The sequence below is a fragment of the Delphinapterus leucas genome, chromosome 1 (genome assembly GCF_059928025.1).
Source record: "Delphinapterus leucas isolate spDelLeu-1000000601 "Yukka" chromosome 1, BTC_Dleu_Yukka2, whole genome shotgun sequence".
Classification (NCBI taxonomy): Eukaryota; Metazoa; Chordata; class Mammalia; order Artiodactyla; family Monodontidae; genus Delphinapterus; species Delphinapterus leucas.
The window spans coordinates 125,803,501-125,816,766 of NC_143129.1; the positions used below are offsets into that span (position 1 = coordinate 125,803,501).

The 13,266-nt window shown below is 36.4% G+C and overlaps 1 protein-coding gene across 1 annotated transcript in view; it reads left to right on the plus strand.

Annotated features, from left to right (window-relative positions):
• Positions 1 to 13,266, plus strand: part of ERICH3 (glutamate rich 3) — a 117,539-nt gene that overhangs the window by 45,368 nt on the left and 58,905 nt on the right. The window contains 2 exon segments of the mRNA XM_030759959.2: positions 1,604 to 1,762; positions 6,109 to 6,327. Coding sequence (XP_030615819.2) covers positions 1,604 to 1,762; positions 6,109 to 6,327 — 378 coding nt within the window.

Sequence of the window (13,266 nt, forward strand, 5' to 3'; positions counted from 1 at the left end):
ACTAATTGTCTCGTGTTGCCATTAGATGTTAAAAATTACTTTTTCATCTCACAGTGACTAGAGTTGGAATTCAATAAGTGTTAACTTAACAAAATCAGAGTTTTGGCAACATATAACATGCTTGTCAAGATGGCGCTAAGACCAACTTTTGGTTGGTGGGAGTTGTCCTATCACCATTTTTTATGTATTTATACAACACTTTTCCAGAGTTGAATATTTGTTGTCACCATTACACCGTGAGTCAATGTAATAAATCTTATTCATTAATCATTTATATACTGTTGTTCTCATACCCTCTTACCCAAATTTGCATGTATTATTCTTAACAGGTTTTCTACTATTTTACTGTAATAGAACAACTGGGCCAAACATCTTGTTTTTTCCATTTTTGAAACATTGCTGATCTTTATTGCAATGTTCTGTCAGTGCTCCAAAAGACACATCTAATGCTCTGAACTGGCACTTTTGGTTTTCTCTGTAGTACATTCTTGATTAGAAAATGCATCAGTCAGGGTCTCAGCAGGAAACAGATGGCTCACACAAATAGGGTAATTAGGAAGGGTTTAATAAAGAAACTATTTAGAAAGATGCAGGTGGGGTTAAGGAAAACCAGCTGGGGATGTAAAGCATGCTGGGGTGAATACAATGGGAAACCACACCACATAGGCTTAGGGGGAAAGAGAGGACTTGGATACCAGAATCAGCTGGCAGCTTCTGGGAGAGGACTTCCTGATAGGAGCTGTGGACTTTGTTGGAGGGACCCAGCTGGCCCATCATAACCTTGGTTGGGAAGGGTCCAGGAGCGTTAAGACCCCAGTCTCCTTCTCTCCTGTCTTTTGATCTCCTGCCAGTGTCTTTCATTGGCCAAATCCAACTGGAATCCTGAGGTTAGTTGATGTAGTCCATAAAGAAATAACTCCCAGCAGCCAGAGCAGAACAGAGGAGACAAAGAAGAGGGGCAAATGGAAACTATCCAGCCTGGAAAACATCTCCATTTTGACAGTGTTTTCCAAAGTTGCCAGTTACAATTTTTCAGTTTTGTTTTCCTGGTATTTCAAGGAAGAGGTTGAATAAATGGTAATGCATTAGAAGTAAGTATTTGTTTTCCCTCTTTTTGAATCGTATTGTCTGCTTTTACTTCAGCACCAATCTTAAGACCTAAAGGACTCGTACTAGAGTTGATGTTGAAAACATTTAAACAGGAATGAGTTCATTTTAATCATAGGCCCTTAGATGTCTAAATTAGGAACATTATTCAACTTAACATTTAATTGAACAAAGCCATTCAATGTACAGCATCAGTTAGGTATTGTAAGCGAGTTCACAGTGTGAATAAAATACAGGAACCTAACAGAGAACATCTCCTTTATCCAAAATACTCTACAATTGCGGCAGTTAGGTATGTAGAGGACTTCCACACCATGTGTTTTAACAAATACGGTGGGTCATAAGAGTATGTATAATGGAAGGACATAATTAAAGGTTAATCTGTTCAGTAAAGAGGCACCATTAATTAGTCTAGGCAATTTGTTGAGCTATTAATTGGTCCCGGAAACATGTCAAGATACTAATTTAAATGGAATTTTTTTCCCTAATTGTCTAGACAGCCCCTCGACCATGCACTGCCCCAGGAAATATGCAGCCTCCAATTCGATTACAACCTCTTCCCAGTAATCCTGCAGTAGGAACTGCTCCAAAGGTAACTTCGGGGTCCAGATCAAAAACCTCATTGCTGGAGAATGAAGCTCCATTTCCCATTGGGGTAAATGCTTTTTCTTCACATTCTTTAAGATGCTAGATTCAATTAATCTATTTAGTGAAATATATATTGTGCACTTATTAAGCACTTGCCATGTATGTCTGTTTAATTATTTCTTACTTTAATTGGAAGGCCTATAATTTCTGTGTTTTGGGGCAAAAGAGTAAGGAATAGATTTGTAATAATTTAAGATGATCTCTCATGAATTTGAAAGGTTGTGTGAAAAACAAAGAGGAACTTTTTATAGCTAGATATGACTTCTATCAGAATAGACCAAGTTTTGACTGCTTCCAAATTTTAAATGCATGAAACCTAGAAAATGAAACTTTCCAAGAATAGGTTTGCATTTGCATGCCGACTTACTTTACCATCAGTGTATGAAATTGCTTCAAGTTTGACTCTGGAGAAGGGTGGATATAGAAGGAAAAGAATGTCCATCTTTAAAAAAATCCTGAATTAATCACACACAGAAGCTTGACTATGCTTCCTTTTCAAGGTTATATCTCAGGTAATTTTCACTTATTTTAATAGAGCACAGGAAGGAGGTATGGTAGCCATAAAATATGAGTTACTTAAAAGGGAAGGATAATTGGGACATTTAGTAATTAGGGAAGGTATTGTTTGCATTTTTAAGACCAAGAAGAAACATTTGCCAGCTTAAGATAGAATCTGTGTTATGAGTACAATTGTAATTATGCTCAAATGGGTGAATTTAGCTCCATTAATTATTAGGAAACATATGACATATGAAATTAAGATATTTTTATCTAAAGCTGACAGATGACCTTGACACTGAGAAATTAATTCAGACAGATAAATTATTGTTTTTCACATTAAAAGTACAAAAATAACCCTAAAATGATAAATAATATTTAAATCCATTTAATATGCTTTTCACCTTGTGAAGCATTTTTCACAAACCTTACTTAACTTAATAGTAGTTTCTTGGAAAGAAGGAGAAATTAAACCAAAAGTGGTGGCATTTTGTCTGGGACGACTGCTTAGAGCTAGGCGGGAACTTATTGGGTCATAAGCCAATTAGGTTGACACTTTCTTGGATCTGGTCTCCACTTTAAATGTCCAGAGATTTCCCATTTCAAGCTAGTGTCCAGGAATAGTCAGATCCCAAGAGATTGTCTCAAGCTAACTAAAATAACACATGACAAGCCCATTTTTTCTCACTATAGTAAATCAAAATAGGGAATCAGATCATAATTAGGGACCATTAATTCATCAGATAACAATTAAATCAAAGCTTGTAGGAGCAGTACATTTTCCCCTTATAGGCAGACCTACATGGGAAGCCAGATCACAATGAGAAGGTTGCCTGGTGAGTATGGAATCAGAATGAGGGAATATGGTAGCATGGAATGTTAATGGCATCAGGTCATCTTAGCTTGATGCATCTGTCTCCTCTTAGGAATGGGCTTGGCAAAGGTACCAGAAAGCTCAAAGGTCTTTGGCTAAAGCCCTCTATATCCTCCAGGGATAACTTTGCCTTTAGGACCGGAAATATTCAAAGCCCAATGGGTGGGATTTCCTGTCCCTTAGTTAGTACTCAGATGGGCACTTTCCACATTTGCCAAGGTGATTTTATTCTTTTCTAAGTTCCTATATCTATTAACTCTTCTTGATCGGACCCATCTTTATGTTAGATATGTGAACACTATCAATCAGGTAATATTTAATTTTTTCTGACTAGCGAACGATTTTTCTTTTAGGTGATTTTCCAAACCTGCTCTGAGCCACTGGGTAGATTTATTAATTAAATCTGCACAGGGCCTTTTATTTTACCATTTCCAAGTTTTGGGGTGTGAGTGAGTGAGGGATTGCACTTAATGGTAGCTTACACATGCCGACAAGATTGAGATCAATTCCATGTTAATTTCAACTAGCTAAACTTACATTTTTCATCCAGTGGAATTTATTGGGCACTTACTATGGACTGGGTCCTGCTCTAGGCATTGGTGATATATCAACCATCAAAGCAGACAAACTTCTCTAACTTTTTGCAGCTTATACTGTGATGTACATAGGCAAAATATACTGCCAGGAAGGACATGCAATTCTTTCAATGGCACTGATGTTGAAAATTACTTAATATAAAATCAGACAAGAAATTCCTAAAGAATAATAGTCTGCATGATTGCTGAGTATGTAGTAAGCACCCACTAAAAGAGTAAAAGATATGCATGGGGGAATTGTCTGAAGGTGCAACAGACTTAAGCAGGTTGAATTTTCTAAGTATCAGGGGTGAGGAGCTTTGATTTAGGCAAAAGCAATTTGGTCAAAACAGACTGGCTGAGATGCTACTGAGTAAAATTAATGGTGTGATTGAAAATGATTATCCTTAGAATGAGAGTTTCTTATACACTCTTGATAGGAGTAGAAATTGGTACAACTATTTGTGAAGGCAATATGGGAATATCTATCAACATTTTAAATGAACATGCTCAAGCATTTTAGCATATTGAAATTTATCCTAGGAACACACATGCATGTGGAAAGAAACAGATTCAGGAATATTTAGTATTGTAATACTTGCAATAGTGAACATTTGGAAGACACCTAAGAATTTATTGTTTAAAAATGTTATGGCATATTAAAGTATATTAAAAAATAAGGTAAATTATTTATACTGGCATGGGAAGATGTCCAAGATGCTTTGGGCTAAGAAAAAACAAGGTAAGGAGCAGAAGGTTAATTTTTAAAATTTACTAAACCATTTCCAAATAAGGTATGCCATTGATTGATAACTACTTAGAAATTAAAAGATAACCCCCAGGCCCAAAAAGTCCTGGATTCATTGATTTTATTGTTTTATTATCTTGTTTTCACTTCTTTAATTTATATTTGTTATTACGATGTCAATGCACACCATCACAGAAAAATTGGAAAATGTAAGAAAAGAAAAATGAGAGCATAAATAATACCTGCAACGTCAAACATTCTAACAATTCTAAACCCCTTGGTGAATATCTATTTAAATCCCTTTCTGTTCACATAAATGTTGTTTTCAATCAAAATATGGCGTATACATGCCTTTCTTTAACCTGCTTTTGTTTATTCAGCAATGAGAATGTTTGGGGAATGACTTTCCTTTTGTAAAAATAACTTTTCACAATTTAAGCATCTCAAAATAAAGAATAAATTGGCTGAAAATGAATTTAAAGCAATACCAAATAAATTGGTAAAAAAAGGATAAAAATGATTAAAGATACTTTAAAGTTTGGGAAACTACCTCAGATATACAAAAATTATCAATATGTGAAAGTTCAGAGGCTCAAATATACCTGAAACATAAAGTTTTTGTTTATACATTAGGTGCTTTTAATCATTAAGGTAATACATGTTGACTAAACTTATATGCCCTCACCACCCCACAATGATTCAAATCCACAAAGGCAACCCTGTGTTCCGAGTCTTCCAGTCATCCCTGATTTTATCAAAATCCACATATAAATTATTTAAAAGAAATGTAAGATCACACTGCATGGACCTTTTTATGTCAGGACTCTGGACAAATAGATTAACACTATTCTTTTTAAAGCCTGATGAGAATCTATTATCAGAACAAAGCAAAATTTAGTCAAATATCCTCCTACTGATGGACTTGGTGGTTCCACTAAACTTTTTTTTCTTTTTCTTTTCTTTTTTCATGGAAAGGCATTTTATTTTAAATATAGCAGCACGGGCATGTCAATCCCAAACTGATCAACTAAATTTTTTAGACATATGTGTGTGTGCATGTGTGTGTCTGTGTGTATCCTTATACACATTTACATAAGTGTACTTGTGTAGTTATCTGGGTGAAATTTATTCCCACAAGTTGAATTTCTAGGAGAAAATAAGCTGAATAGAGACTTTGGGTCAGAGTCTGGGGTTTTGGTTCCTTGAAACCATATTATCAAGGAATGTTATAACACCTGGGTGGGTGAAATCAGTGTAAAAAATGTGCAAATACCCTATCGTTAAGTGAACTATCCAGTCCTATCTCAAAGTATAACACTTCGAACTTCTTGATTTTAAATTGTTTAATTGTACTGGGTCCCCATAGATTTAATGGATTGTTGAGGGAAAATCCCCCAAATACTATAAAAATGCCATCACTGTATGTTTGGTTTAAAAAATTTAAAAACTTAAATAAGGTTAGAAATCCATGAAAATTTAATTTGCTATGGGTACTACAAAATGCCATTTTTCAACAGATTGAAGTGTTTTAAGTTTGCCTATTGATATCAGTTGTGTTTGCACACAATGTCAATCATACAGTCTTGTCTTTAATTTTGGGTTATGTTGGGTCACCACTTCTACTTCACTTGTTCTTATGTCATGAAATGTGATTACAGGGCAAGAAGGCAATGATGAAGTTCAGGAACTCCATGGACAATTCACAGGGAATGAATCGATATCGATTTCCAAAGATTAACCGTTACATGATGCCTATTCCTCCTCCACTTCCTCCCCCTAATGGAAAAATCACAAGGGAAAATAGACCTGAAACATGGAGAAGGAGAAGAGTTCGTCCAACCACTGCTCCAAATGGCTTAGAACCTCTCTTTATCAGGGTGATTATAGAATCAAATTTTCTTTTATTAATTTAGCACCGATTACATTGCACTATTAGATTTCTAGATGAAATCTAAGAGAATCTAGGGAAATCGAATGCAAAATGACTTACATAAAGAAATATAATAATTTTATAAATGTAGTAATTGTAAGCTTGAATGAATCTGAAACCAAATATTTGAGTAATTCAGTTGAGTAATTTAGCATAATTGAGAAAAAAATCAAGTAAATCTTGTATTCCAATTTAGTTTGTATTATACCCATTTCCAAATCATTTATTTCCTTTAATTTGCCCATTCAATCACATGTCAGGAAGTATTTTAACATTTAATTTGTGAATATTCAGGGACTTAAATATATCGAAAAACACAGTGTACCATATAAAATAATTATTAACACTCACTTTTAATAATTTTGGCAAATTACTGTATAATATTTATATATATTTTCCTTTCAGTGTTCTTAAAATATATTGTAGCTTGTTGTAATCATTCCTTAAAATACTGATAAAGAAAATAGTCCTAAGGCCAGTTATACTTTATACAGATACAGGCTAGTATGAAGGCAAAAGATCTCTTAAGTTTGTAGTGGAAGTATACAACTAATAGCAATTATATGTAACTTTTGTGGTTATTAGCAGACGGCTGGGTCAACATTTCACCTGATGGAGAATCAGGGAGCGAAGTGCCAACATTGCATGTTGATGGCATGTTGGCTTTCCAAAACCAATCTCATTCAAGTGCTCTGTTTACACATCTCCCTCCCAGCAGCTTTCCTCACCAATAACTTGCCTCACCAATAACCTTCTCTAAAAGTTGAGACTGTCTTCCTTGTGCTTGCTCAAATTTCCTCCTTTCAATCCACCTTTCACTAATTCTTTCTTTGTTACGGTCTCTGAGAGAGCCTGTACCCCTCATCTCCGAGGCCCACCCTCTGCCCTGTTCCTTGATCTTATCCTTTTCCACTGCCATGGCACTTTGCACTGTCTGTCATTCTCCTCTCCTATTTGGATTTTTATTCCTTCCTCTAGTATTCATCTGTGTCTCTCAACATACCCAGGCATAGAGTAACCAAGTCCTTTCCTCACATTCTGTAGCCTGAGACTTCTGTTTTCTCCTTTCCTACTGCAGAGTTCTCTGAAGAGTAGTTTACTGTAGCTCAGTCTAACAAGCAACCCCTGGCAACTCAGCTTACATTTAATCTCTTTTTCTCATTATTGTCTGTTGCTGGTCAATGGCAATTCTGGGACCCAGACTGGATGAGTAGTCCCTGTCCTGGGGTATTTGGCCTTGTGGACAGCAGAGCCATGGAATGCTCTGAAGATTCCATTCAGGAGTGACACATGCCACTTACACTTGAATTCCATTACCAAAGCCTGACAGCAATGGAGTGGAAGTATCATCCTCTCATAGAGACATGCAGTGAATATTTGGGGCAATGATAGAATCTACCACATCCACTAAAACTTACTTTGAATTCTTTGAATGCTGGCGTTGTTCTCTACCAGGCCAACAAACATGCTCTCTTGAAGGCTATGGCCCCCACTTGCAAAAACGGTGACTTCCTCATCATCCTCATTTGGTGGCAGCATTTGATCTTCTGATGCTAGAATATATTACTAGGACGAACTCTACCTGGTCATACTTTATAAAACATGTTTAAATCTCATATAAACCATAAGAATATGTAAAATCTATATGTTCGAGTTAAACAACAATCAAACACCTGTGTATATGCCATTACTTTCCAACAAAGTAGAACACTTTTGTCATACGATAAACCCCCTGTTTCCTGCCCTGTCACATCTTCTTCTCCTTCCCAGAGCAACCACTATTCTGACAAATGTGTTAACTGAGTCCCTGCTTTTCTTTGGAGTTCTATTACTTGTATGCATAAAACTTCAAAATAAACGCAAACCTAGCATTGCAATGAAAGAATAATATATCTAGGAGAAAATAAACTGAATAGAGTCTTTGGGTCACTATCTAGGTTTATTTCCTTGACAGTTTTAAGAGCCCCTTGTGGGGAAGTGAGAGAGGTCAGGTCATGAGTGTGTCCTAGAAAAATGGGGCTCACCAGAGTCAAGGCATCTAATGAGGTCCTCGTGTGGGCCAGACACTGGACGTCCAGGAGGAATATGGTCAGGCAAATGGGCTTCTGTAGCTGGGCACAGAGGAGAGAGCAGCAACTTCTCCACCCTGTGGTCATGAAGCACGGATAAGCATCTGAGCTGGCTTCCCCTGGGCATTCTACTTCAGATTGGAAACACAGCAGGTGTCAGCAGGCATCCTGGCTCTGACAGACCTTGGCATGTCTGGCTCTTGAGTTCACAGGGCTTCAGTCTGACTTAGTCTTTTTTTTTTTTTTTTTTTAACTTCTGTTCTCTCTTTTTGGAATCCTTATTTTGAGAATGTTGGGACTACTAGACTGATGCTCTAATATTCTTAGCTTTTCCCTCCCATTTTCTACTTCTTTGCCTATTTGCTCTACTTGCTGGGAGATTTCTTCAATTTTATCTTCCACACATTCCATTTAAATTTTTATTTTTTCTTTTTTAAAATTTTATTGAAGTATAGTTGATTTACAATGTTCTATTTAATTTCTGCTGTACAACAAAGTGACTCAGTTATACATATATATATATTCTTTTTCATGTTCTTTTCCATTATGGTTTATCACAGGATACTGAATATAGTTCCCTGTGCTATACAGTAGGACCTTGTTGTTTATCCATTCTATATATAATAGTTCGCATCTGCTAATCCCAAACTCCCAATCCTTCCCTCCCCCACCCCCTTCCCCTTGGCAACCACAAATCTGTTCTCTATATCTGTGAGCTATTGACATTTTTCTTTTCCTGCCATATTTTAAATCCTAGAACTCCTTTTAGTTCACTGAATATAATTTAGAAAGCATCTTATTCTTGTTCTGCATGATTTTGATTCTTTGGTACTTGTGGAGACTTGCTTTGTGGGCTAAGATATGTTCAGTCATTGTAAAAAATGTGATTCTTTAATTGTTGGGAGCAGAGTTCTATAAATGTTCAATAGGTAAGAAATGTCCAATTATGTCATTCATATTTTTACATCCTTACCATTCTTTTTTATCTGCTTGGTCTCTTAGTTCCTGAGTTCTAGTGATAATTCATTCTCTGTAGTTGTGGATTTGTCAGTTTCTTCTTGTAATTAGTCAAGTTCTGCTTTGTAAATGTTGAGAATACCTGGTTATATGCTCTCAGATTTGGGATACTTTACCTTACTGGTGAAGATATTCTTTATTATTAAAAAATGATCCTCTTTATCTCTTATTACTTTGGCCTTAAAATCTATTTTGTCTAATAGTATTTCTCCTTATTTTCTTTAGATAATATATATGTATATATATACATAAATATATATTTATATTTATACATATATATTTCTTTTACTTTCAGTTTTTCAATGTCTTTAAAGCTTTAGACTTTAAATGTGTTTATGCAGCAATGTGTGCTTTGCATTTATTTCAACCCGAGAATCTCTGTTCTTTTAATAAGTGGGTTTAGTCTAATGACATTTATTTTATTTAGTGGTATATTTAGATTTATTTCTACCATCTTAGTTTGTATTTTCTACTTACCATGATTTGTCTTTAATAGTAGCATTTTATGCTGTTATTGCCTTTTCCTCAAAGCTTCCCTCTCTTGCCTCCATGGCACTCTACTTTCATGGTTCTTTGTTCTCTCCTTTGACCTCTCATCTTGCTCCTCTGTGCCTCTTTCCTCTTCACCCCTAAACCTGGCCATCACCATAGGCTTAGACCTTGACACTTGTCTTCCTATTCAAAATGCGGTCACCTTCCCACATGGCTTCAGTAGCTTTCTAGATGTCTCTTGGACCTGTCACTAGCTCCTAGGTCCTGGGGTTTAGAATAAAATTGGCACAGTGTGGTAAATTATGCATTTTTTTTACAGTGTACAGTTCATGGTTTTATTATATTCAGAAGTTAGGCAACCATAAGCACCATCTAATTTCAGAACTTTTTCATCACCCCAGAAAAAAGGAAACCCATATCCATAAGCAGTCATTCTCTAATCTTCCTTTCCCTACCCCTTAGCAACTACTAATCTACTTTCTGTCTCTATTGATTTGCTTATGGATATTTCATATTAATGGAATCATGCAATAAATATTCTTTTGTGTCAGGCTTCTTTTACTCAGCATAATGTTTCGAAAGTTCATCTATGTTGCAGGTTGTATCAGTACTTTCTGTTTGTGGCTGAATAATATTCCACCATATGGTTGTACCACATTTTGTTTATCTCATTGTCAGTTGATGGGCATTTGGGTTGTTTCCACTTTTTGGCTATGAATAGTGCTGCTATGAGCATTTGCCTACAAGTTTTTGCATAGACATATGTTTTCATTTCTTTGGATGTATACCTAGGAGTGGAATTGCTGGGTCATATAGTCACTCTACATTTTACTTTCTGATGAACTGCCAAACTGTTTTCCCAAGTGACTACACCATTTTACATTTTCAACAACAGTGTATGAGGGTTCAAATTTCTCCACATCCTCAGCAATACTTGTTACTGTCTTTTGAGTCTAGCTGTCCTAGTGGGTAAGTGATATCTTAACTGTGTTTCAAATTTGTATTTCTCTAATGACCGATGACATTGAGCATCTCATTCATGCCAATCGTGCACTTTTACTTTAGTATTTAGATTTATTTTATTTTGATCTAGAAAAGATTCATTTAAGGAGAGATGGCTCTCATGATTAATTTACACATTAAATTCATTCTTTCATTTCATGACTACCATCCCAAAGCATCCTTCAAATGCTCTTAAAAGGTAAGAAAGAGGTAAATGAAAGAGGTAAAGAAATGTGGCTTGCTGGTGGCCACCTGTTCCTCTGTGAATGTATAGAACAGGATCCCTGGCTTCTGTGGTCTGTGTCTCTAGGCCATGATCCATGAACTGCCTACTCACCTTTCAAGCATCTGTAATTACACAGGGCTTATCTGGAGTCTAGGAAACCAATGACAGGGTGTAGATCTTACAGCCCAGCACATTGCTTCTGTGCCCTGTTGCTTTATAATTTGGAGATATAATACCTGCAGAGTTTTTTTTAATGCTTTTACAGAATCTATGTGACTAGTTAGATTTCGCTCTGAGGTTTACCTCATCATCGCAGAAATTCTGTGTTTCCGCTCAGGACCGCTGGTCATACTCCACACAGCAGCCTACTGAAAATGCGGATGGCACTATACATAGTGGTTATATACGTGAAAATACAGGCTTTCAAATAAGAACCTACTTAATTATTACGCTTATCAATTAAAAAATAAAATAGTTTGTTTTAAGTTTTTATATGTTTTATGATAGAGAAAGCAAAGAACTTCTCCAGGCATGAACTAGTCTGGGGCTTTCTCCATATCTGGTTGAGGCCCCCTATCCACTTCCTAGACTCCAGGTAAGCCCTGTGCAATTACAGATGTCTGAAAGGTGAGTAGTAAGTTAGCAGATTGAATCAGGAAGCAGAGCGTTAAAGGCAGGAGGGGGAGAAGGGAGTAAGCAGAGTCCATCGCAGTAGTAGTAGATTCTACATAATGATGTTAAATTAAACTTTGTAGAATAGCTCCCAACATGTTTCTCCCCTGCTTAAAACCTTTCACTAGCTTCCCCTTTCCTAATGAAAGCGAGTAATTCTTCTGCCTGACTTTTTTTTTTTTTTTTTTTTAAACACCTTTATTGGGGTATAATTGCTTTACAATTGTGTGTTAGTTTCTGCTTTATAACAAAGTGAATCAGTTATACATATACATATGTTCCCATATGTCTTCCCTCTTGCGTCTCCCTCCCTCCCACTCTCCCTATCCCACCCCTCCAGGCTGTCACAAAGCACCGAGCTAATATCCCTGTGCCTTGCGGCTGCTTCCCCCTAGCTATCTACCTTACTACGTTTGTTAGTGTGTATATGTCCATGACTCTCTCTCACCCTGTCAAAGCTCACCCTTCCCCCTCCCCATATCCTCAAGTCCGTTCTCCAGTAGGTCTGCGTCTTTATTCCTGTCTTACCCCTAGGTTCTTCATGACATTTTTTTTTCCCCTTAAATTCCATATATATGCGTTAGCATACGGTATTTGTCTTTTTCTTTCTGACTTACTTCACTCTGTATGACAGACTCTAGGTCTATCCACCTCATTACAAATAGCTCAATTTCGTTTCTTTTTATGGCTGAGTAATATTCCATTGTATATATGTGCCACATCTTCTTTATCCATTCATCCGATGATGGGCGCTTAGGTTGTTTCCATCTCCGGGCTATTGTAAATAGAGCTGCAATGAACATTTTGGTACATGACTCTTTTTGAGTTTTGGTTTCCTCAGGGTATATGCCCAGTAGTGGGATTGCTGGGTCATATGGTAATTCTATTTGTAGTTTTTTAAGGAACCTCCATACTGTTCTCCATAGTGGCTGAACCAATTCACATTCCCACCAGCAGTGCAAGAGTGTTCCCTTTTCTCCACACCCTCTCCAGCATTTATTGTTTCTAGATTTTTTGATGATGGCCATTCTGACTGGTGTGAGATGATATCTCATTGTAGTTTTGATTTGCATTTCTCTAATGATTAATGATGTTGAGCATTCTTTCATGTGTTTGTTGGCATTCTGTATATCTTCTTTGGAGAAATGTCTATTTAGGTCTTCTGCCCATTTTTGGATTGGGTTGTTTGTTTTTTTGTTATTGAGCTGCATGAGCTGCTTGTAAATTTTGGAGTTTAAACCTTTGTCAGTTGCTTCATTTGCAAATATTTTCTCCCATTCTGAGGGTTGTCTTTTGGTCTTGATTATGGTTTCCTTTGCTGTGCAAAAGCTTTGAAGTTTCATTAGGTCCCATTTGTTTATTTTTGTTTTTATTTCCATTACTCTAGGAGGTGGGTCAGAAAGGATCT